Source organism: Equus asinus, chromosome 25, assembly GCF_041296235.1.
Source record: "Equus asinus isolate D_3611 breed Donkey chromosome 25, EquAss-T2T_v2, whole genome shotgun sequence".
Classification (NCBI taxonomy): domain Eukaryota; kingdom Metazoa; phylum Chordata; class Mammalia; order Perissodactyla; family Equidae; genus Equus; species Equus asinus.
The window spans coordinates 22624490-22652103 of NC_091814.1; the positions used below are offsets into that span (position 1 = coordinate 22624490).

The 27614-nt window shown below is 51.1% G+C and overlaps 1 protein-coding gene across 2 annotated transcripts; it reads left to right on the forward strand.

The window, feature by feature from the left end:
• Positions 1–1232: 1232 nt before the first annotated feature.
• On the forward strand, positions 1233–25877 carry ATP1A2 (ATPase Na+/K+ transporting subunit alpha 2). 2 transcript variants are annotated; one of them, XM_014848339.3, is made up of 23 exons: positions 1233–1401; positions 5903–6007; positions 6216–6275; positions 7411–7614; positions 8120–8233; positions 8498–8632; positions 9338–9455; positions 11105–11373; positions 12220–12418; positions 12551–12660; positions 12815–12949; positions 13658–13847; positions 13969–14144; positions 17600–17736; positions 18249–18399; positions 18508–18676; positions 18910–19064; positions 19331–19454; positions 19655–19800; positions 20005–20135; positions 22541–22642; positions 22755–22846; positions 23801–25877. In XM_014848339.3, exons 1-23 carry the CDS (start codon positions 1390–1392, stop codon positions 23827–23829), a joined length of 3063 nt encoding a protein of 1020 aa, XP_014703825.1. In that variant the 5' UTR covers positions 1233–1389; the 3' UTR covers positions 23830–25877. The 2 variants fall into 2 exon arrangements, with proteins under 2 accessions (XP_014703825.1, XP_070353756.1); XM_070497655.1 differs by lacking the exon at positions 23801–25877 and adding an exon at positions 23047–23444 and having other exon boundaries at positions 1256–1401.
• The last annotated feature ends 1737 nt before the right edge of the window (positions 25878–27614 follow it).

Sequence of the window (27614 nt, forward strand, 5' to 3'; positions counted from 1 at the left end):
CCTCTGATGGCTCCCAGGAGAAGGCAGGGACAGGATCTTTTTCTTCTCTCTCTGCCCTTCTGCTTTCCCTCTTCCTCCCTCTGCCTCTCATTCTTTGGCTGTTTCATCAAAGGAGCAGCAACAAGACCCCGAATCATCAAGCCTTGTCCCAGGTTATCTCCTCTACCCTTGTTTCCAGCTGGTACAAAGTTAAAGACACTCCCAGTAGAGGTGAGGCCCCCTCCCCACTCCCGGGCACTTCATGGCAGAGAGGCCTCTTGTGTGTCTAACCTCGGTCTTGCATGCTGCAGCTTTGCCTTCCTTCCCCTACTGAAGAAGGAAGCAGTTGCCCCCCTTTCTAGTTCATGGGTCTGGTACCTGTCATGATATTGACCTCTGTATACCTCTCAGAAACTCTGTATTTTTCTCTCTTTTAGCTTCTCCCCATTCCACTCGCCAACCCCAGGCATAGATTGAACCTAGAGCTCTTCAACAGTGACAAAGGGAGTGGCATATTCAATCCATAAACAAGGGGTAAACCAAACCCAGAGATATTATCATGGATCTCTGCTGGGCTGGGTCCAGGGCTGTCTCCTCTACACCCGGCCTGCCCACCCCCAGCCACCTCCCTGGCCCCAGGAGTCTTGATTCTCCTCTCACACTTTGGAAAGCCTACATCCAGAGGGCTTGGGGAGACCCTCTGCCCTCCATCTCGACTTCAGCTTCCTCTAGAGCCAATTTGGCTCTCACCAAGGCCCCTTCTGAGGTGCCTCATTCACAAGGGCTGGCCTAGGCTCCAGCACTAACTACTGCTTCCAGCTTTGGGGTCCCCGCAACCTCAACAGTAGAGGGAACAGTCTGTTTCTTTCTCTGGGAAGTTGGATGTAGACTCAGAAGAGGGACATTCCGGTTCTGTTTTATCAGTTCCAATTGTTTAATCTCCCTAGGCCTCAGTTTCCCCATCAGGGAAATAAGAAGAGTCGGATCACATGGCCTCTGGCATCCCAGGATGCTGAGGGACTGCTCCCTCTCCACTTGCCCCTAAGGGGCACATTCCCTCTTTCCCCTCTCCCTCACTGCCTCGCCTCCCTCAGTAGGGGTTGCCGCAGGCCAGGGAGAGGGTGAAGGGAGCCAAGGGGGAGCACAGAGTGGGACAAACAGACCTCCATCAGTCAGTTGCTTAAGGGGCGGGAGGGGAGGAGTCCTCAGGGATCCTGTTTCAACAAACGTTTCTTTCCCGCGGAGGGGAAGGCGGGGGAGAGGGGGAGAGGGACCTATTTAAAGCTACCCTGTTGCTCGCCGTCTCTGTCTGTTTGCCGGGGTCTCTGGCTGTCCCAGAACGGCAGTGTGAGCTTGGGATCCTTCTGGTGACCTCTTCAGTCTAGGTCCCCTCAGCCACTCTACGCCAAGATGGGCCGTGGGGTGAGTATTCCCAAAGAGCAGGAGTCGCTCTGTAGGGAGGAGCAGGGCTCTCTGGAGAGTGAGGGAGGCTAGAGTGAAAGGATGAGATGGGGATGGCATGTGGAGGGAGGGGCAGAGGGAAGCTGACCGAGTTGGGTAGTTTGAATTTGGAAACAGTCTCCAAGCTACAAATGCAGCCCAGACTCACTGTGCTCACAGGACCAAGTGTTCTCCTCTTCATCAGCTGCCCCCCAGTATCAGCCGCACAGCCCACCACACACATCCCTCCAGCTCTCCCTCCACTCCACCCGGCATCTCTATCAGGGTTCCTCCCTGCCATCTCCCAGCACAGTCCTCCTCTCTCACCGTATCTCCTGAAGGGATATTTGGCACCGTTAATCCTCCCCTCCTTTGCCACCCCTTGAAAATGCCCATTCCTCTGGGAGTCCCAGCCAGAGAGGATGGGTGTCCAATTTGAAGTTGGAGAGGGGCAGGGGAGCATCCGTTCCAGCCACCAGCTCCAGGGGCCCTGAGTTCCCAGGACAGCTGCGAGAGGTGTGGGGAGGAAGAGAGATGGGCCCCCAGCACCCCTCCGGATGTTCCGGGCAGCACTGTCCTCGGGCTCCGGGCCATCGGCTTTGAGGACTTTCCCAGAGGCTGGTGAGAGCTGCCTGCACCCCCCTCGATCCACCAGCGCCCGTGGCATTCTGCAGCACCAAATATGCCAAGGGGAAGATTAACAACCACGGAGGCGAGGCAGCGGGCAGGGACAGGGCTTTGAATTCTTGGAAATGAAATTTCCATATGGAGAAAAGTGATCCAATCCCCTGACAGACTGTGCCGAGCTGCTTTCCTTTTGTGGAAGGCTGGCAGAAGAGGGCAGGGAGGAACAGGGCCTGCTGAGCAATGGGAGGGTGCTGCGGAAAGAGGGTGCCTGTGGGGACCTGGGGGCAGTTTCTGGGCCCAGGAGGGGTCAGGTAAGGACATGTTATTGCACTGAGTTTAGCAGCTGGGAAAACTCCGAGCTTGGACACCAGGGTTCCTGAGCTAGGGTAGGAGCTATAAATAGAACCGTGTGTGTGTGTGTGTGTGTGTGTGTGTGCGTGCGCGCACGACCCATGGGTTCTCCATAGGCTGGAGTTGATACAGATACCCATGGATGAGCACCTGTGTTTGTGTCTCAGCAGAGACATTTGCGAACCTACAGGCCTTCCGGCATGCGTGAGCATGGATGCCAGTCTGTGCCAGTGTGTGAGGGTCTGTGAGGAGTGTCTCTGAGGTGTGGCCTTCACAGAGGAAGAGGCCACAACCGTGGGAAGATACACCTTCAGCTGCTCCTTGACATCTTTTGTTCCCCCAGGGAAAGGGAGTCCCCGGCTGAGGAGCAGGACCTCTGAGGAGAGGCCAGGCTGACCCTCCACTCCCCACCTCCACCTTAGAACAGGGGGGACCCAGCTCAAGAGGTCCTGTTTGGGAAGCGATTTGACTTTGACTTCTTCCAGGACCCCAGCGGTCTCGGGTCTGGGCTTCTCCCCCAGTTTCCCTGAATTCCCCATCACCTCCCCATCACAGTCAGGGAGCAGATCTGGTTCAGTGTGGACCAAGAGGATGGGTGAAGTGGGGGAATTTGGGGCTGGAGCTTGGAGTTGAACCTACAAGAAGACCCCTGAAGAGGGAAATCCCACCCCCTACCCGTCTCCCCCTTCTAAGACTCTTTTTGCCTCCTACCTCTTTCTCCCTGCATCATCTCTCCAGGGCAAGGCCTAACTGTCACCCTATGTGTGGCCATGAAGGGCAGCGTGGGAGTTGGGGGAAGGGATGAAACTGGTGGGCGGGAGCCCAGCCCGCTCCAGCTGCCACCAAGAGACTGCAGTGCGGGGAGTGGTGGCTGATTTCCAGCTGCCCCCACTCTGTCCCAGCCTCTGGCTTTCTCAGAAAGAACTCTCTGTTCTCCTTTAGCATTCAAGACCCAGAGAGGGGGACTTGTGGTTGGGAGAGGGAGGAGTGGAGGGGGGGTCCTTGCTTCCTCTCTTTCTTTCTTGCCTGGGCAGCCTGCTGGCCCCAAATCTCTGCAGGCTCCTGGCTGCAGAGCCTGAGATCCTTGCCAGGACAGGAGGAGGGGGCAGGGGCAGTGTGTCCCAAGTCCTGCCCCTGCCTGCAGAATAGGGTGGGGGCTTAGGAAAGGGGCGCTGCCTGGCGCTGCTGAGCTCAGCCACCGGTCAACATGCCAAGAGTATGTGGGCTGGCAATTTTTAAAAACCGTGCCTTTGATTCTAATTTTCACAAACTTTATTTCACATCAGAATGGACAGAAATTCTCTGGGCTCTGCTCCTTTGCCCCCAGCCGCAGCCCCCTCCTCTGCACGTACCCAGACCTGTGCCTGCCCCTGAAGGTCTGGAGGCTCACACTGAGGCTTGCCCAGCCTGATCTCTTCCCTCTTGTCCCTTCATTCCTTTTCATCAATTTCTCAGCCCTGCCCCACCATGGACAGAACCCAAAGCCTTAGGGCTGTGACTCCAAAGCATTTCAATTCATTCAATTGAATGAACGCCCTTAAGTCACCTGGGGAGGGGAGAGGTAGCTGCTTCAGTCTCCCCAGGATGATCAGCCTTTGGAAGCCAAAATGACACTTGATTCGTAGATGCTTCATATGGAAACAAATGCAAGATTCACTCATCACTTTTGCTGAGAAGATCATTTCTGAGCAACATAGCCTCCAAAAGCTCATATCCTTTTAGCTCATTAGTGTCTACGGGACATCAATGTCCACCTCCCACTGCATCTCCCCCCCACTGCCTCCCCCCAATTCCTGATTTCACTTGTCAGACCAAGGCAGCTCTACATTCCTGGGATTGCTCCCGACTCTGTGATGGGAAAACTAATGCGTTATCCCAGAGCACAGAGAATTTTTGGTGCAGTGAAACTACTCTGTAGGATACTATAATGGTGGAAACATGTCGTTGTATATTTGTTCAAACCCATAGAATGGACAACACGTAGAGTAACCCCTAATGTAAACTGTGGGCTTTGGGTGACAATGATGTATCAATGTAGGTTCATCGATTGCAAAAAATATACCGCTGTGGTGGGGGATGTGGATAGTGGGGGAGACTGTGTGTGCAGGGGCAGGGGTATATGAGAACTCTGTACTTTCTGCTCAATTTTGCTGTGAACCTAAAACTGCTCTACAAGAAAGGTCTACTTTAGAAAAAAATGCCATCATCCTGCAAAAAAGGGCAAGCACCTTGACTGTAGATCCCACCCAGGTATCCCCTCTTTGTGAAAAGAAATGACACCCTGAAAACCTAGCACAGCCCTTAGGACCCAGTGGAGAAATGGAGGCGTGGGACAGAAACTGAGCAGCGCTCTCTAACAAGGGCAGCACTTCCTGAGGGAAGTGGGAGGAAAGTGGATTGGGGAGGAAGAGGGAGGGAGAAGGCCCTTGTCATGGCCACCCCAGGCTTTCCCCAGCCCCCCTCCTATCCTATCACCCCAAGACAGCCTCCCCTTGGAAGGAGAAATTCCCCACCCTCTGCCCCAGAAGCTCCCTGTGAGACTCTGGAAGGCTGGAGGTGGTAAAGAGACCACAAGCCCTGAAGAGGAAGGGAAATATGGCGGCCTCATGAGTTAAGTGTTCACCTGATTTTATCAGAGGACCTAGGAATGCCTGGACCTAAGAGTTACATGCATTTTAGTTTTAGATTTATTCTCAGAGACAACTTCTTATATTTTGGACAAAAGGGGCCCAGTTCCCTTCTCACCCAACTGTGCTTTGGGGCCTCAAGTCCTGTCAATTGCCTTTTGCCTGGTAGTGGGCAGGGCGGCCCAGCAGGATGGAGAGGGCTGCCAGCATGCTCTCTGTGCCTATTCCCTGGACATGCTCTGACCCTCCAACTGTGGACCTTTCCCAGTCATGACCCCTGCTCATTCCATTTCCACACTCCACCACCAGACCCTTCAGCTCCCCATCCTCCAGACACTTCCCTGCCCTGACCCCTGGCTCCGCAAAGACTCTGACTCTCCCAAATTCCGAACTGTCTCTACTCCTCTCTAAGTAAAGCAGCCATGGTGTCGGGACAAGGACAGTCCTACAGGCTGCTTCTGCTTCCTCAAACCACCCCCACAACCCTGTCCACTCCCTTCCAGAATTCTAAATAGCATGGAATGGTGCTTTTTAAAGTTTTTGTTTATTTTGTTTTGTATTTAGCAGCAGCATTCTTTCAACAAATGAAATCTTAGCAGAAGCCCAACTACTAAACAGCTAAGAGTGGGCTCCTGAGTCCAGAGCCCTCAGCCTTCCCTGACGTTTACACATACAGCCCATGGCTGTGCTAATAGTTTGCAAACTGAAGGGCTGGGGTCCCCTCCACCCTCCACTCCCCTTTCCTCCCCTGGGACGATCACTGCCTTTGAGTCCACTGGCCCCCGCTCCCAATGCCTGGGCTGCTGGACTGTCCAGTGGGAAGAGAAGCTCCAGCCTCTGTCGTCTCTGACTCTCTGGGCCCTCCCTTCCTCCTGCAGGCTGGCCGAGAGTACTCGCCTGCAGCCACCACTGCGGAGAATGGGGGCGGCAAGAAGAAACAGAAGGAGAAGGAGCTGGATGAGCTGAAGAAGGAGGTGGCCATGGTGAGGCCCACAGCCTGCCCACCCGGGCCACAGGAAAGGGGCCCCGTCCTGGGACAGCTGCTCTGTCAGCCCAGTGTACTCAGAGAAGCTCGTGCCCAGCCCGCCTGTGCTCCTTGCCTCACCCCTGTGCCCCTCAGTGCCCTCACGTGCATTCTAGACACACGCGCTCAGCCTCCTTCCCCAAAGTAACTCGATTTCCCTTCTCCAGGATGACCACAAGCTGTCCTTGGATGAGCTGGGCCGCAAATACCAAGTGGACCTGTCTAAGGTGAGTGGGGGGGCTTCTAGGGCGGGCACCAAAGAGGTGAGAGAACCATGCAGCCTCAGGGTGGGAGGAGCTTAGAACTGTAATCCAACCCTCTATACAGATGAGGAAACTGAGGCCCAGAGACAAGTGACTAGTTCGTGACAGAGCCAGAACCAGAACCCAGATGCCTTGCTTCCTAGTCCTTAGCTCTTTTCCAGTGGATCTGGAAGCCAGGACTCCTCAGAACCCAGACCCCAGAGGGCCTCCAGGCAGCCAGCTTCCTCTACCCCAGGCTCTATTGTCAGCTCTGGGGATCCAGAGATGGATAAGACCCACAAAGTCCTTGCCTTGTGGAACTCATGGTCTACTGAGGTGACACACAGTAAATAGGTATCACTGCCAGACAATGAAAAGTGTCCTTAAGGAAAACAAATTAAGGTAAAGGAATGGGACATGGAATTTTCAAAAGGGCAGTCAGGGAAGGCCTGCAGGAGGAGGTGTGCACCACTACATTTTTGGTGTATGATTTTTTTTTACTTTTCAAAATTATGAGCCTGGCAATCCAATTGTGCCACTTACTATTTATGTGACCTTTTGATTCTCCTCTCTCTCTCTGAGTCTCCTTGCTTTAATAAGCAGGTCTACAACACCTATCTCACAGGGCTATTGTAAGGATTAGAGAAATGCATATAAAGCATCTGTCACAGTGCTGCATACAGAGCAGGGCCCCAACATATTACCATAATCATAGTAACAGGTCACCTCGCTACGTAGGACTCTGCTTGAATCCCTGGTAAGGGGGACTCTGAAGGAAGAGAGACATGGGGAGGAAAAAATGAGATGTCTTTCCAGAGAGCCTTATCCAGGCTGCCTCCAGAGGAGATATTGTGGCCCTAACCAAAACATGTCTCAATCCAAGGATGACCAGAGGTGGGGCCACAGTCAAAAATCCTTCTCAGCCTTTAAGGCTTCCAACACCCGTTGCAAATGCCACCTCCTCCGTGTGGCCTCTCCTGATCAACCCCCACCCCTCCCAACCAGGCTGGATTTTTCTCTCCACTGGACATTTTTCCCCTGCCAAGGAGCTGGTGGGAGGTGCTGAGGGCCCAGGTTGGTTCTGGATGCCTCCTCCCACAATTCTCCTTACCTCTCTCAGGGCCTCACCAACCAGAGGGCCCAGGACATTCTGGCTCGGGATGGGCCCAATGCCCTCACTCCACCTCCAACAACCCCTGAGTGGGTCAAGTTCTGTCGCCAGCTTTTCGGGGGCTTCTCCATCCTGCTGTGGATTGGGGCCATCCTCTGCTTCCTGGCCTACGGCATCCAGGCTGCCATGGAAGATGAACCATCCAATGATAATGTGAGCCGGGCACGCCTGACCCCTGGACCAGCCCATGCCTCTGTCTTCCAACCCCGAATCTCCAAAACAGTTGGGGGGACAGAGGGCAAGACCCTCACATCACAGTCCCACAGGCCCCTCTGCTCTTTAGGCTGAAAAGGGGTGAGGTTTCTATACATATCTCTAAACACCTCCAACACACACACACACACACACACACAAAATCATTAACAAATGAGACAGCCCCTACTTTCTTTCACATTTAAGTAGACTTGTCTGCATCCCTGGGTCTTCACCCCCTAGAGAAAGTCCTAGTCCTGGGAACTTCCTGAGACTTTCCTGTCCCTTCCAGTCTTGGGAGGCTGGGGATTGGAAGACTGAGGGAGAGGTTGGAGAGAAGGACGTTCCTCTACCATTTGCACTCCCAGTCACAGATAAAGGTGGCATTGAATGCTCATCCCGGGTGGCTGCTGCCCTTCTGGGGTTGGGAGAAGGGCAGATCCCTCAAACTCTTTCTCCTTACCAGCTCTATCTCGGTGTGGTGCTGGCAGCTGTGGTCATTGTCACTGGCTGCTTCTCCTACTACCAGGAGGCCAAGAGCTCCAAGATCATGGATTCCTTCAAGAACATGGTGCCTCAGGTAGATGGTCCAGCTGGACTCCAGGCTGGGGCATAAGGTTTCTGGGAGATTCCAGCTCATCCACTCTCAATTCCTTGTGCTCTGAGATGGAGGCTTAGGCAGAAAATACCCTCCAGCTCTCCACACCGGGATCTAGTTTTATTGCTAAGGGTGCAAGGTTTCTCCTCCTCCTTGGTGGGGTTGGAGGAGAGGTGGGAGACCAGCAGGAGGGGAAGGTAGGAGTAGAGATAAGCACTTCACGACATGCCCGTGGCCTCCCCGCAGCAAGCCCTTGTGGTGCGGGAAGGAGAGAAGATGCAGATCAATGCGGAGGAGGTGGTGGTGGGAGACCTGGTGGAGGTGAAGGGTGGAGACCGCGTGCCTGCTGACCTCCGGATCATCTCTTCTCATGGCTGTAAGGTGAGGAGGCGACCTTAGAGCAACTGGCTGGGTCTAAGAATCAGTTTGCATAGAGCTCAGAGGGACCCAGTTAGAGGTTTAAAGGTTAGGAGATCCAGGTGCAAATGCCAACACCTGTCCCCTACCGCTCAGCTGAACCTTGTCTCACATACAGCGCTTATGCATTGTCTCCTGGTATCTAGGTGTTATGAATGCCCTGTGCCCTGGGTATTTCTTTGATATCCACTTTATAGCAATCTTGTATTGAGGAACAATTATATGTCAGATGCTTTGTATACATAAACACATGCTATCTAATTTAACTCTGCAAGAATGGTGTAATCAGGAAGGGCTGTTGCATGTGGTCACACAAGTTGTGCCATGCACAGCCCTAGGAAGTGCCCTTTTCATAGACTACAATGTTAGGGGTGCCCCCTGTAGTTGTGCGATGCAGAGATTCTGGTTACATTCTCCATTTTACAGATGAGTAAGTGGAGGCTCTGCTGGCTAAGTAACTAGCCCAAGGTCACATAAGAAGTCAGTGAGAGCCAGAATTCCACGCCAGAGCAGGGACAATAGCTGAGTAATGCTATAACTATGCGATGAGGGTGAGTGTAATTTTGTCTCTCGAGTCATGGAGAATGAGAGTGGTTGGAGTCAGGAGACAGCTGTGTTTGCACCAGTGTGTCTGCCAGGCTGCTGACTAAACACCCCCTTCCTCCTCAGGTGGATAACTCATCCCTAACAGGCGAGTCAGAGCCCCAGACCCGCTCCCCCGAGTTCACCCATGAGAACCCCCTGGAGACTCGCAATATCTGTTTCTTCTCTACCAACTGTGTGGAAGGTGAGAAGCTAGCCCGTTGAGGAGCTCCTCCTAGTAACCGAGGGAAGAGCCTGAATCCTGAATCCCCAGTCAGAATTAGGGGCTGTGGTTGTACTTACTTGTCAAAATCTCTGCTACAGAGGAGGGACTTGAGGGGAACATTACAGAAATAGTCCCCTCCAGAGAGCAGGGTATTGGCTGGGGTGGCATGACTCCATGGAAAAGTTACTTCCTTGTGGGGAGCTCTCTATTCTGTCTGCCCCAAGCCTGAGTGGATTCTCAAGCCTTCAGATATTGGATGAAGAGCCCCTGTACACACACACACAAATACAAACACACATGCACTCACGTGCCTCCCAAACTAGCCTTGACTCCTAGGAGTCTTTGGTTTGTTGATGGCTTCCATTGCCCCTGGCTCTGGGACTGGTTGCTTCCTTCTCCAACCCTTGCTTTGACCACAGCCTCAGGCTGGGGAGGGTCAGGAAAGCTCTCAGGTCAGGTGAACACTTGGGCCCTCCTTCCGGCTGCATCCAGGCCTGTGCTTCACCAAAGGGAATTGGACGTCATGCACAGGCTGCCCAGTTTGCATCATCCCTGTTTTGGGTTCTATAAGAGCTCCTGGACCTGCCACCACTTAATAGCAGGAGTCCAAGCACAACAGAAACCTGTGCCCTCTCTGGTCATGCCAGTGAGCTGAATCAGGGCTGACTTGGAGAGGGAGTCGAGGAGAGCTGGGAGAAAGAGGCAAAGGAGGTCTTGTACCCAGCCTCCACACCTTTCCCTTCCTGTCACTCATTTCTCTTCAGTGTATTATGTTTCTCTGGGCTTTCCCCCTCCTTCAGCAAGTTGGAATTACAATAAAAATCACCACACATTAAACTTCCTAAATTTTAAATGTACTGAGACTTTGAAATTTGTTCTACATTTCCCACAATTGGTAAAAATGCCTGGTAAAATATTTCCAATGCTGATTCTGAAACTGGCTTTGACAAGAGGAGGGAAATGAATGGAACTAACATCTGTTGAGTGCCTGCTATGTGCCAGGCACTAGTCTAGGTTCCTTACAGCACCCTGTCATTTAATTATTAAAGCAATCCCTAGGTAGGATTCAAACAAGGATGCAAGCGCAGGTTTGGCTGGCCCCAACATGCGTGCTCTTCCCACTGAACCACACTGCCTCCCCCGAAGATCCCTTTAATGTCTACATAAGGGTCAGTAATTGCCTAGCTTCTTCTATAGAGATTCATGCCTAATGTTGAGAAAGAAAATCTTGAGACCACATGGAGAATCCATAATAAGCGCTTTACTTTGTGTTCACAATATACTTTCGGATGATAACAAGTGTGAGATTGCTTTTACTGAAATACCACAGGCAATATTCTTATTTCACTAACGGAATCTCCTCAATTTGAACTTTGAGTTTATTTGCAAGGCTTTTCCCCAGGCCCAAGTATAAGAGAAAATAATCCACTGTTGTCTTGAGTCTGGGACTGGTGATCTATGCAGGAAGAGGAAGCCGAGTGGGGTACAGTCCACTGAAAGCGACCTCCAGGATTGGAGTCTTTGGCTTGTTTACTCTGTGATGTTTTCCTTTTTCAGGAAGTAGGATGGGACTTCAGTTCCTGGGAGCCCCCAAAGCACCCAGCCTCGTGTCTCCTCCTGTGTTGCAGGCACTGCCAGGGGCATCGTGATTGCCACAGGTGACCGGACAGTGATGGGCCGCATAGCCACCCTGGCCTCAGGCCTGGAGGTTGGGCGGACACCCATCGCCATGGAGATTGAGCACTTCATCCAGCTGATCACAGGGGTGGCCGTATTCCTGGGGGTCTCCTTCTTCGTGCTCTCCCTCATCCTGGGCTACAGCTGGCTGGAGGCAGTCATCTTCCTCATCGGCATCATCGTGGCCAATGTGCCTGAGGGTCTGCTGGCCACTGTCACCGTGAGTGGGTCAGGATGAGGTGCCACCAGGGGAGGGTCTTGCTTCCCTTTCCTCAAAAGTAATAGAGGCTTATTGCTTTTCAGCAATTTTTTACTTCCAGCCTCTAAAATCACGTATCAGATACTCATTTAATACATGGCTTAAAGTGTGAGTCTGAAAAAATCTCAGGTTAGGCTACACCTTGGCACTAGTTTCTCTCCTGGAGCTTGTCCTGATGGCCTTTTCTCACAACTCATGTACTCTTCATCCCCCCCCTGCAGTGTGGAGCTCATTCTTGCCAATTCTCCTGTAAAGGTTCTCTCAAAGGTCATCAGTGAATAACTGGCAAATCCAGTGACCTTTTCTCAGCCCCTATCCTTAACTCTGCTGCTGAAATGGATACTGCTGTCCACCCTCCTAGAATTCCCTCCTTCGTTGATGGCTGTGACGCGTCGCTATCCTGGCTCTCCTCTCCTCTGTCCCCTGCCATGTCTCCTCCTCCCCCAATGCTGATTCTCAAGCCTCAGCTCTCTGCTCTTCTTCTTATGCCCCTCGAGTGAGCCCATCTGCTCCCAGTTTCCAGTGCCCATTCTGTGTGGATGACTCTCACATCTCTATGCCCAGCTCTACTCACTCTCTCCGGAGCTCTAGCCAAATATGTTCAACTCCCTACTAGACATTTTGTCTAAATATACACCCATGATCTCAGTTCGACACATCTAAATTCAACACATTCACTCTTACACCTAGGTCCCAAGGTGTCTGTGGAGTGGGATCAAGGGGGCGGGATAGAGCCATGGTCTAGGGTAAGATCATGGACATCCCTGACTCCCGACTTATTCCTTTTTTATTCTCTCTCTCTACCAGGTGTGTCTGACTCTGACAGCCAAGCGCATGGCGAGGAAGAATTGCCTGGTGAAGAATCTGGAGGCGGTAGAGACGCTGGGCTCCACCTCCACCATCTGCTCTGACAAGACAGGCACCCTCACCCAGAACCGCATGACTGTTGCCCACATGTGGTTTGACAACCAGATCCATGAGGCTGACACCACTGAAGACCAGTCTGGTGATTGGGTGCTCCAGAGGGGGCTAAGGAGACTGGAGGATGTTCAGGGTGCTGGTGTGGTGAGAAGGGTGGGGGTGAGATAAGTGTTCTAAAGGAGATCCAAGCTCCTGGTTCTCCCTCCTTTCCTCCCAGGGGCCACTTTTGACAAACGGTCCCCAACATGGACGGCCCTGTCTCGGATTGCTGGTCTCTGCAACCGTGCAGTTTTCAAGGCTGGGCAGGAGAACATCTCCGTGTCTAAGGTAAGGAGTCAGGGGCATGTCCATAGCCTGCCCACCTTGCTGACTCCCAGCTTTTCCTATCGCACCCTGCTGCCTTGAAGACTTCGGTGACCTCCTCCCTTGGTCTTCCACTTCCTCCCTGGCCCCATGATGACGCTGAATTCTCTTCTGTCAGCGGGACACAGCCGGTGATGCCTCCGAGTCAGCTCTGCTCAAGTGCATTGAGCTGTCCTGTGGCTCCGTGCGGAAGATGAGGGATAGAAACCCCAAGGTGGCGGAGATTCCTTTCAACTCTACCAACAAGTACCAGGTCTGGTTGGGGTGCTGGGACAGGGAAAGAAGGAGGGACAAAAACGAGGGAGTGCACAGAGCCAAGGGGGAATCATCAACAGGAGGAGTGGGGACATCTGAGGATCATGTCCCCTTACCTCTGCCTTAGCTCCAAGGCAACTTTTGTGACTACATCTCTGGTAGCAATTACCCCCTAACTCCCAGATCTTCATTCCTTACTGCAATCTGTCCCCCTCTCAACTCTTCTTCCCATAGCTCCCCATCCTCTTGCCTTGGTCCCTCAACTCTCCCATCCCATTGAACCATACTTCTGAAATTTCCTTAGAGTATCCCTCAGCCTGTAGGCATCTGTTAAATGCCAAGAACGCAGTCTCAGCTATGTCCCATATCAGTCATAGTGGTAAAGCCCCACTGAGGCAGCATGGTGGTGGGGGATGCTGACAAGAGAGCCATCCAGCCTCTAGCACAGAGCCTATCTTAACTGATCTTAGTAACTATTTGTTGAGTGAATGAATGTCCTATGGGGAGGTGACTCTGGTTACAAGGTTGAGACTATGAGGTCCAAACACCCCTCCATACATGGATACTCTCCCTATGTTGACAATGATTGATGGACCAGGGGTTATTTTATTAAGGCAGGGTTCCTTACCAGCCTTTGCTCTCTTCCAGGCCCCATAGTGGGTACTGGAGGTATGGCCCCCTCCGTAACTGCCTATCCTCTTTCCAGCTGTCCATCCATGAGCGAGAAGACAGCCCCCAGAGCCATGTGCTGGTGATGAAGGGGGCCCCAGAACGCATCCTGGACCGGTGCTCCACCATCTTGGTGCAGGGCAAGGAGATCCCTCTGGATAAGGAGATGCAAGATGCCTTTCAGAATGCCTACATGGAGCTGGGAGGACTAGGGGAGCGTGTGCTGGGTGAGGGGCCAGAGCCTGGGGGCAGGGCTGAGAAAGGGATCCCCCATTTGGGGTGAGGGGCACTGGGAACATCCAGGCAGCCACCTTGCTGCTCTCACTCCTCCTTTCTCTGCCCCTTCAGGGTTCTGTCAACTGAATCTGCCCTCTGGAAAGTTTCCTCGGGGCTTCAAGTTTGACACAGATGAGCTGAACTTTCCCACGGAGAAGCTCTGCTTTGTGGGGCTCATGTCTATGATTGACCCTCCCCGGGCTGCTGTGCCAGATGCTGTGGGCAAGTGCCGAAGTGCAGGCATCAAGGTACTGGCCTCACTCCCTTCCCTTCAACTTCTCCCAGACACCAAAGATTGAGGGACTGCAGGGGTTGCTGCCCGGGCACTGATGGCTTCCTTAACACTGACTGAGAGGAGAAGCTGCCATCTGCAAGAGAAGGTCGACCCCTGCCTTGGGACCCTCACCCTCATCCCTTTTGCTCCGAGGGGCCACTTTCCCACGTCCATCCTCTCCCTCCCTGGCACGGATTATGCTGTTCTGATGTCAAGCTGATCTGGCACCCCTGTCTTGGAGATCTGGTTGTCCTGCCTGCCCAACTACTGCCCACTCTCTCTAGCCATTTGGGATGGAATTAGTAAACTCTTGTCAGCCCCGACTCATAACCCTGTAGACGGGCTCCAGCCCTCATCCCACCCAGCACACCTCTCCCAGGCTCTCCTGTCCAACTGCAATTGCTTCTCAGTGACCACTCCCTCCTCTGTGGTACATTTTTTATTCATTCAACAAATGTTTATTGTTTACCAACTATGTACGAGGCACTGTTCAACGTGCTGGAGTTTAACAAACAAACAAACAGAAATCTCTTCCATCTTAGAGCTTACTTTGCTGGTTCCAAGATATGGTTCTTTGCCATCCCCCTTAACCTATCCAGTCACCAGTTCTGGTGCTGTCTCTTGCTCCTCATTTCTCAACATCTTACTTATTACCAAATCAGTTCAACTCAACCTGTCTACCGAGGGCCAGGTAGTGCGCTAGGCACTGGATGTGCAAAGAGGAATAAGACAGTGCTTGGCCTCTGGGAGAACAAATGCCTTTAAAATTAATGACAGAATAATCATAATAGCTAGAGTTGCTGAGCACCTACTATGGGTCAGATAGTCGAAACAGCCAATTGTTTTGTGATCCTTTATATGAATCAGTCGCTATTCTTAGCACTAAACCTGTAAGATCTTGTTTAATCTCCACAGTAACCCTACGAGTAAGCACCAGTATTTGCTCTTTTTTACAGAGAGGAAAACTGAGGCACAAAGTAACATAGTCGAGGCCACACAACTAGTAAGTGGTAGGGCCAGGATTTGAACCCAGGCAGGCTGCTGTTTCTTAATCATCCCACTAGAGGACTTGTGTGTATATATGTGATTTCTGAATCTCAATAACCACTCTGTCTCTAAGGTAGGCATGATTATCCCTATTTAAAAATAAAACAAGCTGAGACTCAGAGTGAGCAAGTAGTTTTCCCAAAATAAAACTGCCGGTAAGAGGTGGATTGGCTATATGAAGCATGGGCTGCTTGTCCGGAAAGCACGTGCTCATCCTGCTCATCAGGCTGCTGCTGGCCACGATCAGAACTATCAAGGAGGCCTGGGGAAAGTACCTCCCCAGGAACTCAGATCAGGGAGCAGTTAATTCTGCCTCAGAGAATGTTTTACAGAGGGCATGATATTTGATCTGGGCCTCGAAGGTTGAAGAGTATTTGGTAAGGCAGGAGGGAGAGGAAAGCATGTTAAGAGCAGGGAACAGAGCGTACCCTGCGTGGTTAGGCTGTACGGGGCATGTGTGTGGGCTGTGGGGGGAGGTGGCAGAGCAGCACTGGGGATTGAGACTGGAACGTTGGGCCAAGGCCAGTTGGAAAGACTTTGCTTAAATGCTACACTTGGGCTTTATCCTGTGAGCCACAGAGAGCCACAGGTGTCACAGGGCAGATCTAGCTTTTAGAGGCCTACCTGGATGGAAGAGGGACTGGATGTGAAGAAGAACTGGAGTCAGGGAGACAGGGAAAGAGGCTATTGCAATAGTTCAGGCAAAGGATGATGACCCGCAGACGGGCAGCAACAAAGGGAGTGGAGAGGAGGAGTTACCTTTGAGCAATGTTTGGAGAACTTGGTGAGCAAACTGGATATGGGAGGTGAGGAAGATATAGGGGACAAATGGACAGAATGAATTGAGAGGAGAGTATCTAAGACAGGGAGTAGAGGAGCATGATGGGTGGAGTTGGTGGGAGTAGAGATCATGAGTTCAATTTTGACCTTAAGTTTGAAGCGTCTGTAAGACACCCCGGGAGAGATGTTCCAGGAAAGTTGGAATATGGTTTAGAGCTCAAGAAAGAGGGTTAGGACTGGAGATTTGAGTCTCATTAGCACATGAGTGCAAATTAAAGACCTACTAGTATGTCTTATTATATTGCCCAGAAGCAAACATGGTTTAAGAAAGGGGAGGAGAATGAAATCTTGGGTGATACCAACATTTAGGGGCAAGTGGAGGAAGAGGAACCAGTGAAGGAGGGGAGGGGGTAGTAAGTCACAGCTAACATTTACTGTGTCCACCTAATGCCATTTACTCTTCACGACAACCTTGAAAGGTAGGACTCATCTTCTCCATTGTGCTGAGACTCAGTGAATGGACACATCTAAGGTCCTATAGCTGGGGAAGGTCAATGTTTAAACTTGGGTCTGTCATCTGACTCCAAAGCCGCTTCGTCCAGTCTACCTGGCTGCCACCCTGAGAAGGGGGGTAAAGAGCATGAAGAGGGATGGAGGGGAACCAGGAATAAAGAAGCCCACAGAAGCCAAGGGAGGATAGGGTTTCAAGGAGGAGGTGGTGAACAGTGCCAAACGCCTCAGAGGGTCAAGTAGGAGGAGGACTGCAAAGATGATTTTGTTTTTCAATTGGGAGGCCCATGTGGCCTTGGGGCGGCAGCTTCAGTGGGGTGGTGGGGGTGGAAGAGAAGGCAATGAGGCCTAAAGTAGCTTCCTTCTCAGTATCTGTGGGATCTGCCCCACAACCCACACATGCAAATGCTATCTGAATCCAGCTCCGATCACCTTATGCCTGTGATAGTCTCTTAAGTGGATTCTCAGATGCCAACCGTCCTCCCCAGCCAACTCTATCCATTCTGCAACAATGGCAATGAATATCACCATGGTTAAGACAGGAATTACCTTCTTCCCACATGGTGAAGGCATGATGAACAAGGCAGTGGAAGGTGGACGGGAGGGAGGGAGGACATGTCTCCCTCTCATCACTACTGTGTCCGATTACATTGCCTGCAGCAATCACATTGGACACTAAGAAAACCATGTCCTAGTTCCCTCTGGCCTTGAGCATATCACCGGCCCTCTCTAAGCCTTTGTTTGCTCATCAGCAAATGCGGGAGCTGTTGAAGGTTCTTCCAGCTCTGACAGCCTCATATCCCATGAAATCCAAACTCCTAAACAATCTTTGAGGCTTCTCTTCCACGAGTCCCTCATTAACTTGCTACTTGTCGTAGAGGTTGTCCTCTATTAAAGCAAACTATCTCTGATCCCCTGAACACTTGTCATTGTCTCTCCCTCTCACCCACCCACCCAAACACACACATACCATTCCATTATTTTGGCTGGGATCTACTAGCCCCACCATCTGGGGGTCTGGCTTTGGGAAACGAATAGGAGGAGGAAAATCCTTAATACTGCTTTCCTTTTCACTTTTCTGTCTCCCACCAGGTGATCATGGTGACCGGGGACCACCCTATCACAGCCAAGGCCATTGCCAAAGGCGTGGGCATTATATCAGAGGGCAATGAGACTGTGGAGGACATTGCAGCCCGGCTCAACATTCCTGTCAGTCAGGTCAACCCCAGGTGAGGCCTTTGCAGGACCCCCACCTCCAGATCAACCCATCCTGTCCCACAGACTGCTTGAGTGTCCCCTGGGGTATTTGGATAGCACCTCTGGGATCTTTATAGGCCTTACCTCTGGTTCCTCAGTCTAGCATGTGTGTCCAGGCTGAGCCACGGATTAGCTGTAACCATGGAGACATCACTTTACCTTCCTGAACCTCTATTTTCTCAACCACAAAATTAGGATGGTGTCTACATCACGGGGTGGCAATAGGAGTAGGATATGTATAAGGAACTAGCACAGGGCCTAGCAAACCGCACTGATGATGGTGATGATGCTGCATGGCGAGGATTTAGCATCACTTCCTCATAGAGAGAAATGGGGAGAGGAGGTCACTGAGCATGGAGGGAGAGAATTGAAGCCGTGGGGGACCCTAATGAGCAGGGAGACTGGAGCCCCAGCCGCGGTGAGGAGAGGCAGCAGGGCTGGCTCAGGCCCCAGGGAATCAGCCACCTCTGCCCCTGCCCTCCAGAGAAGCCAAAGCATGTGTGGTGCACGGCTCTGACCTGAAGGACATGACACCCGAGCAGCTCGATGAGATTCTCAAGAACCACACAGAGATTGTCTTTGCCCGGACATCTCCGCAGCAGAAGCTGATCATCGTGGAGGGCTGTCAGAGGCAGGTGAGCAAGGCGAGGAAGGCAAGGACAGGGTGAGGAAGGAGTGTGGGGCCAGGGGCCAGGTGTATGCAGGTGCTTCACCCTCCAGCTCTGGCTGTATCTTCTCCCCAGGGAGCCATTGTGGCGGTGACGGGTGATGGAGTGAACGACTCCCCCGCGCTGAAGAAGGCTGACATTGGCATTGCCATGGGCATCTCTGGCTCTGATGTCTCTAAGCAGGCAGCCGACATGATCCTGCTGGACGACAACTTTGCCTCCATCGTCACGGGCGTGGAGGAGGGTGAGGAGGCTGGGTGGGCTGGTATGGCATCCAGGATGGCTGAGGTAGGCACATCTGCTTCCTGTGCCTTTTACTCCAATGACAGAGTCAACTCAGGATTCAGGCATCCACTGCATCCTTTGGCTTCCCTCAAACACAAAATCTTCCCCTCTCAGGAAGATGGGCAGCCTCAGGGGCTAGGGGTGGGGAAGGGTCCCTCTAATCTCCCTGATGCCCTCAGAACCTCCCCACAGGTCGCCTCATCTTTGACAACCTGAAGAAATCCATTGCGTACACCCTGACCAGCAACATCCCCGAGATCACCCCCTTCCTGCTCTTCATCATCGCCAACATCCCCCTGCCTCTGGGCACCGTGACCATTCTCTGCATTGACCTGGGCACTGACATGGTGAGGCCAGGGGTGGGCACAGGGGACAGGCAAGGCAATCACATGGGTGCAGTGGACAGGGATGGGCAGCAGATAGAAGGAGGGATGTCACCAGGGCATCTGACCAGGCCATGAAGGGTGAAGGGAAGATGAGCATAGGGCCTAGAATATGGTGGAGTCTTAAATGTTTATTGAATTGTGTCAAATGTTCTTCACTGCTGATAGTTCTCTGTTCTTATCATCTCCCTTCAAATACCCTCCTTTCCCCCACTTCCCACGTCACACAGGTCCCTGCCATCTCCTTGGCCTATGAGGCAGCTGAGAGTGACATCATGAAGCGGCAGCCGAGAAACTCACAGACAGACAAGCTGGTGAATGAGAGGCTTATCAGCATGGCCTACGGACAGATTGGTGCGGTGGGGCCCTGGGGCTCGGGAGGGAACCCCATGCGGATTCTTTCTCCAGCTTTTGGAGGGATGAGCCCCCAGCAAAATTCCAGACCAGGGGCCAGCCTCCCGAGGGTCAAGGATTTTCATCTCTGGCCAGTAGGGACTGGCCCCATCCTGCTGCCTTCTCTGACCCAGGCCCTGCCTTTTGCCCACGACCCACAGGGATGATCCAGGCCCTGGGTGGCTTCTTCACCTACTTTGTGATCCTGGCAGAGAATGGTTTCCTGCCATCACGGCTTCTGGGAATCCGCCTTGACTGGGATGACCGGTCCATGAATGACCTGGAGGACAGCTACGGACAGGAGTGGGTGAGTGGGGCTGTGCAAATGCAGATGCATGTGTATGAGAGGGTGGGGCTAAATGCCTGGCAGGAGTGGGTAGGAGTGGCTAAGGGGGATGGGGGCTAAAGGTGGGTGAAGTGCCCAGGATTTAACCACTGCCCTGAACGGTGCTACATGCTGGTCCTACACTTCCCTCTCCCACTTTCCTCTCTCTACCCGTCCTGCCCCCAGACCTATGAGCAGCGGAAGGTGGTGGAGTTCACCTGCCACACGGCCTTCTTTGCCAGCATCGTCGTCGTGCAGTGGGCCGACCTCATCATCTGCAAGACCCGGCGCAACTCTGTCTTCCAGCAGGGCATGAAGTGAGCACCCACCCCGCCGCCCACGCACCACCCCAGGAGAGTGCGCTCCGGGCACACTCACCAACCCACACGGGCTCTGCTCAAGCCCTGGGCCCAGGTCTGCTGCGGGGACGTCAGATTTTCATTATCCAGCTATATATCCATAGCCATGTTTGAAATGGATGAGAGAAGAGGAAGCAGTGATATGACCATTTCTGATGAGTTTTAATTTTGTTCCTAAAATGTGCTTTGTTATGGTCTTCAACCTGCCTTCTTTTAATCTTCTCTCCATACTTCTTCCCTTCCTTCCTTCCTCCATCTCATACTCTAGTGGCACCCACCCCCATCCTTTGCCCAGCCCTAAATACAGGGTCTGCCGTGCTGCCCCACACTCAGCAGGTAGCTGTAGTTTATAGCCCTGCCCTGTGGTGATGTGGTATCCACGTGGGGGCTGTGAGCTGCCCAGGATCAAGTTCAGTGCCATCTCATAGTGTGAGTGACCATGTGCCAGTCAATGCGCTAAGTGATTCAGTGACGTGCTTTAACCTCACAATAGCTCTGTGAGGTAGGTATTATTTTCATTTTATGGATAAGAGACCCCAAAAAAGTTAAATGATGTGTGCAAGGTCACCCCGCTGTAAGGGTTCACCAGGTCTGTCTCTAACACCCACGCTCCTGGCTACCACACTGAGTGGCTCACCTGTCAGACTCTGGCACCTGTGAGGTCCTCAGGAATTGCTCTGTGGTTCCGGCGCGGATGGTGGTTAGTGCTGAGGGTGCCATTCCTGTTCTAGTTTCTTCTACTGGAAACAATGGGTATAATTTCCCAAGTGAGTTGTCACAATTTCTTACTATGGGGGAAAAAAAAGATGCCAAAACCCTGGTGAAGTTAATAGCATTTCAGATCCCAGGGGGAGGAAAGTGAGAAGTCTGTTAGATAAATAAAGATAACACGAAGGAAGGAGCTTCCTGGAAGCTACAAACACTACTGGGGAAAGTTCAGTGAGAAGCAAACAAGGAGCAGAGAGTCCAAGAAGTTGGGTCCAGTTCTGGGGCTTGCTTTCTGCGCAGCGCATGGGTGACACGGGAAGGTGGGAACATAACTAAAGTGGCTAAATCCAGCCCATCTGAGAGGCAATGAAAAAGAAACAAAACTAGTCAGGCTGGATACAGGGAAGGGGAACTAGTACTAACAAGTCATCTGGCCGGAGGCGGCCTCAGCTCCTCAAGCCCCACTTGGGGTCCTTGGGCCCTCAGGGGTCCTCAGAGATGCTATTTGCATCATTCAAAAGCTTCATTAAATCAAGCACTTACCTATGAGAAGGCTCCTAGGCTTACTGAAGTGTATTCTCGGGCAGAAGCCTAAGTACAAGGTAGAGATCGCATGCTACTGCACAGTTCTGTTTGGAAGCCGTGGATATTTCTAATTCATTTTAAGTGGGGAAATATATTCATTATAACAAAGGCAGCCTGAGAAACAAAAATCAATTAAAATCTGGCCTTTAGAGGAGAAAATTAAGAGGAGTCCTTGGTGAGTGAAAAGTTTGGGAACCACTGGCTTAAGCCGTGAAGAGGGGCAGTGCCTGAGGTTATAAAAAGTTGAGTAATAATGCCACTGAGCACTTTCCGTGTTTGAGAGCTTTCCACGCGTTATCTCCCATCATTTTCCCAGCAATCTTATGGTATAAAGGTAATATGTCCATTTTACAGAGAAGGGACATGAGGCTTAGAGAAGTTAAGAGACATTGCTTACAACCAAAAGCTTGTAAGCGGCAGAGCTGGGACCAGACACTGCCTCTCTGACTCCAGAAACTCTGCCCTCAAAACCTTATTCTACCCTGCTTGTCAATTCTGATATAGTGCCCATATTGTAAGCACTTGCTATCCAGTGAGCTTTCTCTTTGCTAAGTACTTTACAAACATTCTCTTCTTTATTAAATATCTATGACCAACAACTACCAGGGGCTGAGAATGTATGAAACATACTTGTGCCCTGAACTGAAGGAGCTTTCGAAGCAGTTTGCTGGGGAGACGACACTTTCACAGAGCATGTGCCTGGATAATAAGATTATAAGCTGCATGAGGGCAGGCCCCGTGTCTCCAGAAAGAAGTTTGTGTGGACCACAGCATCTCCAGCACGCTCAACATATAAGAAACATGTATTTAGTAGATGAATATATGTGTTATAGACAACAATTTGAGATAAAATCTGTAAGCAGAAAAACTAAAGAAAATCTGTCCTTGGTTACATATAAAGCATGAGAGGAGGGTGTTTGAAGAGGGTGCAGGAAGATGTCATTTATAACCCTTCCCTTGTATTTTTCTTCTCTCCTCTTTCCATTCCACCACCAGGGCTCTCCCTGGATCTCTCCCCGTCTCATCCTCCCTTCAAATGCTACCTAAACCTGCTTTCTTTGCCTTCCCAGGAACAAGATTCTGATTTTTGGGCTCCTGGAGGAGACTGCACTGGCTGCCTTTCTGTCTTACTGCCCTGGCATGGGTGTGGCCCTCCGCATGTACCCACTCAAGTGAGTGTCTCTCTAGAAGGAACCCTTCTAGGATTCAAATTTTGGTCTATTCAGATTCTACTTTATGTGACCAACCTCTGATGTTTCTGACAGGCTCCTCTCTTTCTTTCAGGGTCACTTGGTGGTTCTGTGCCTTCCCCTATAGTCTCCTCATCTTCATCTATGATGAGGTCCGAAAGCTCATCTTGCGGCGATATCCTGGTGGTAAGCACCTCCGAACCTCACCCCAGCCCCCAGCCAAGTGCCACCCCCCACTGCTGGGTGCTCCCCCAGTGCTCCAAACCCAGACTCCATTCCTACCCCAGATCCTTGCTGCTTTTCCTCGGTGCCCTCAGATCCTGGGGTCTCAGGTGGGAAGAGCCCTGACTCTGTGGAACCTGTTCTCCCTGCCCACTTGCTCTCAGATTCCGGCCCCACCTAACACACAGTTGGTCTCTGAGGCCCTCCACCTTCCACCTGGAATCATAGAACATCAGAATTAGAGGAGTCCTTTGAGGTCATCTAGTCTCACCTCCACATCTTACAGATGAAGAGAGGCACAGAGGTGAATTTATTCGTTCATGGTCACAAAGTAAGGAGCCACAGAACTGGCACTAGAACCCAGGCATCAACCAAGTATTTTTTTTTCCAACAAGCATTTTTGATCACTTACTGGAGGTTGAAAATGGATGGCCTACAAGCCAAATATGGTCCATGGATATTGTTTGGTTTGGCCTCCGTATTTTGTGTGGGTATTTTTTTTAACTGGTCCAATGTCTAAAACTTAGAGGCTTTCACATAAAATCTGAATTTCTGACTTCTGAAAAATCACAAGAGCTGTCAACCCCGTGGCCACGTTTCTGCACAGCAACAGCGGACAGCTCCCCTTTAGAGCTCATCTGTTACCCGAATAGCCCCTGTAGGCATTTGCATTTTCACCCCCAACCTACTCTGCCCACCCTCCATTGTGCTAAAGACAAGTCTCTCCTTTCCCCTAGTCTGTGTCCTCAGCTCACTGGATTGCCTTCCCCTCCCTTTCCACCTGCCCGCAGCTACCTTCCTGAGTGCCTCCACCAGGCTTCTGTTCTACCTGGCCTCAACCCCTCAGGCCCCTAGGAGATTTCTCTCTTGCCTCCTTTTACACTCATGCTGCAGCCCCCACCCCAATCTCTCTAACAGGCTGGGTGGAGAAGGAAACATACTACTGAGCCCATCGGAAAGAAGAACCAGGCACGGGAAACACGGGGTGCCCTGGACATGTTGCAGGGATGGTGATGGGGAGGGGTGGAAAAAACTGGGGTGGTGTTTGGGGGGAAGATTTGGGGGAAGAGAATGAGGCAATTAAGCAGACTAAGTTCGGGGGAGTGGGTAAAAGAGCTTGGGATGATTGCCCCATGGACCAAACTATGAACAATCAGAGCAGATTAGACACTACATGCTGGGGTCCCCTCCTCAGATCCTGCTCCATCCCACTCCAATAGGTTGTCTATTTTTTCTGAGGAGTTGAGTGTTACCCCATCCCTTCCTATTCCCTATCCCTTCACCCTCACCTCCCACTAGAACAGATCAACATCCAAAGGCAGACACCTGTCTAAACAGGGAGGAGGGAAACCATCCCAAACTGTCAATGTCCCTTTATCTCTCCAGCCTCACCCCACTTCCCACCTTCACCCCTCCTTAGCTTCCTGCCCAACTCTGTCCTCTGCTTCCCCCTCAGACCTGGAAATCACAAATGGTTCCTCTTGGTGAATGCTAGGGCCTGAGGCCAGAAAGGGGAGCAGGTTGGAGAAGTTGGCCTGTCTCCCAGTCAAGGCTAGTTAGGAACTTCTAGAAGAGAGCTGGGCAGACAGGTGGGAGGTTGGGGTATGGGCAGAGGAGGGAAACAACAAAGGGAGAGAGACAGAAAGGAGAGAGAGTCAAAGACAGGGCATTTGACAGATGTGTCGAGTCTCCAGATTGTTGTGGGCTCCAGCTCTGTGTCCTGCCCTGAGAGAGCACCCCGCCTGCAGGCCAAATTCAAATGTCAGAGTAGCAGCAGAGGTGGGGCCAGAAGGCAATCCCGGGAGCTTCACTGAGATTCCACACCCGTTTGCCACAGAGCTCCCACTGACCCTTGGTTGGTGGTCTATTTGGTCCACGAGGCCCAGGTGTCACAGATGCTCCAGTTCTCTCAATGACACACAGTTTGATAACACCCCACCCTTTAGAGGACTAAATCCTCAGAGTTCCGTGTTGTTCCAAAATGGATAGCTGCCAGTACATTCTCTGCCCCTCCCACCCCCTTTCCCTTCATGCCCATGTGGATGAACCTGCGTCATTCCCAGGCACTGCCAAGCCAGCCCTGGAAGAGGAGTCCCCTGGCAACCGTCTAGAATCGCAGTGGACAAGTTCCCAGAACCTCCCTGTCTTCCAGGGACATGCAGAATCAGCTTGGGTCCTGAAGGTGGTCAGACCCTCTGGGCAACAAGAGGGAAGGCGTTAGGAGACCTGCCTTTGACCTCTCAGGTGACAGGGCTCTTCCTCCCCTGGCAAATGTCCTTCAGCTGATGTGCCCACTTTCTGAGATGAGCAGCTGGTTTCAGGTTCCTACGAGAGAAACTTGTCCTTCCTTTACCCCCTCCCAACCTAACACGTTTGCTCTGCAGGCAGCTCTGCCCACTCTCTAAGCCTGGCTTAGAAGGTACTGAGAATGTCCTGTAGAGAAAGACCCAGATGAACCAAGCAAGTGACAGAAACACCTAAGGAAAATAGAAGGCCTAAGGCAGAAAGGAAGGAAGCACAAAAAACAAACATTAGGTCAGGCCCATAAACAACCACCCAAGGGCTATTACTTCATTACACTGGAATTCTACTTTATCAGAAGTACCTTGAAATAAATGAGTCATTGCCTTGGGCTTGGAAAACTAAATAGGAAACTGTATTAACTTGGGCCTGATTAATTTGAGATTTATTGACTGTGGACAAAAGTTTATCTTTGCACAATCAATAAAAATGGCATTTGTTTAGTAAATTAAGAGCATAAACAATATTGCTAGGGGTGGCATATTTAATCTACCTAAAACAATACTTTTCAGGCACTTTAGGAATATCCATTTAGAATTAGTGCGTGCATGGGCTAATTATCATCGGTTCTTATGTATTTGTTAAAGAAACATCTGCCAGACATTTACTTGGTGATCTTTTGTAAGACATTAGTTTGAGGTACTACATATGTACTTGAAAATAATAAAGTTGCATTTCTTTATGACAAAAGAAATCTTTTCCATAGTTCCGATTTCTATACTTGATACTTGCCTCCCTCCCGAACTGGGCATTGCAAAGTATGCTGTGGCAGGACTTGGCTTATAGAGGAAGCAATAAAGAGAAGGCAGGAGATAGGGCTAGGTGCGAAATAAGCTGGAGCAGATAATGTCGGTGGAGAAAGCTAGAGGGGAAAAAGTTAGCTTGCAAAATGATCTAGAAGAAAAAATAGTGGGGCTGGCCCCGTGGCTGAGTGGTTAAGTTCGTGCGCTCCGCTGCAGGCGGCCCAGTGTTTCGTTAGTTCGAATCCTGGGCGCGGACATGGCACTGCTCGTCAGACCACGCTGAGGCAGCGTCCCACATGCCACAACTAGAAGAACCCACAACGAAGAATACACAACTATGTACCGGGGGGCCTTGGGGAGAAAAATGAAAAAATAAAATCTTTAAAAAAAAAAAAAAAGAAAGAAAAAATAGTAGGGGCCTCCTTCCTCATGGCTGATCCCACCCCAAGAGCCACAAAGCTTTGTCCAGGACAGGGAAGGGTCTATGATTCTATTTAGGCCCAAATCCTCAAAGCCATTTTGGCTTTTTCTGTTCCAGACCAAAATCAGGCCAATTCTCAATCTTAAGGGTGTTGGGGAGGAGATGGTGGACTGACGGGCCCTGACAGTCAACATCAAACAGTCTCTGCTGTGTCCAGAGCCCTGTTCTGGGTGCTGTCTTTAAGGCGTGGAGGGAAAAGTCAAAGCAATCCTTGAAATTCACCCAAGTAGTAGACTTTGGGGACCTGCATGAATAGGGTGTGATGGGCAGTAGGGAGGGATGCTTGTGTGCTGGAGATGGAGGCGTGGAGGGGTGGTGTGCATTCCTCCGAGGAATGGGATTGAAGACGACATCAACAGTTACAACCTTGTGGCAGGATCTTGGAAAGCAGTCAGGAGTCTGTTCTTGGCCCGTTTGTCACCACTCCAACAGTGATTGTGATGGTGATTGTAGGAGTGGTTTTAGAGCATTAACTGCAGTTCACTTTCTGCCAAAGCTACATCAAAACTTTATTTGTGTAATTTCATTTAATTCTACCTCAGGACCTCTAATCTTGATAGTCCCTCTGCCAGCAACACTTTTCCTGGCTTCCTCACTTCATTTGGATGGCTCCTTAAACATTATCTCCTCAGAGAGGCCCTCACAAACCACCCCAAATAAAATAACACTTCTTGGGGGCCAGCCCCGTGGCCGAGTGGTTAAGTTTGCGTGCTCCGCTTCAGCGGCCTAGAGTTTTGCTGGTTCGGATCCTGGGCACGGACATGGCACCTCTCATCAGGCCACGCTGAGGTGGCATGCCACATGCCACAACTAGAAGGACCCATAACCAAAATATACAACTATGTACTGGGGGGATTTGAGGAGAAAAGCAGAAAGAAAAAAAAAAGGAAGATTGGCAACAGTTGTTACTTCAGGTGCCAATATTTTTTAAAAAATTAAAAATAACACTTCTGGCACCTCTTTCCCCATTCTTTTTGTTTTTATTCATAAATACTACCTCAAATTTAGATAGAGAGATGGATGGATGGATAGACAGATAGTAGATGATAGATAGATAACATAGAAAAATACATACATACAATTCAAATATATATATATATATAGTTGTTTGCCTGACTCCTTCTCCAGAATAAGTTCTATGCGCACAAGGATTTTTTCTCTTTTGTTCACCACCTTTAACTTTAGCACCTAAAACATGCCTGACACA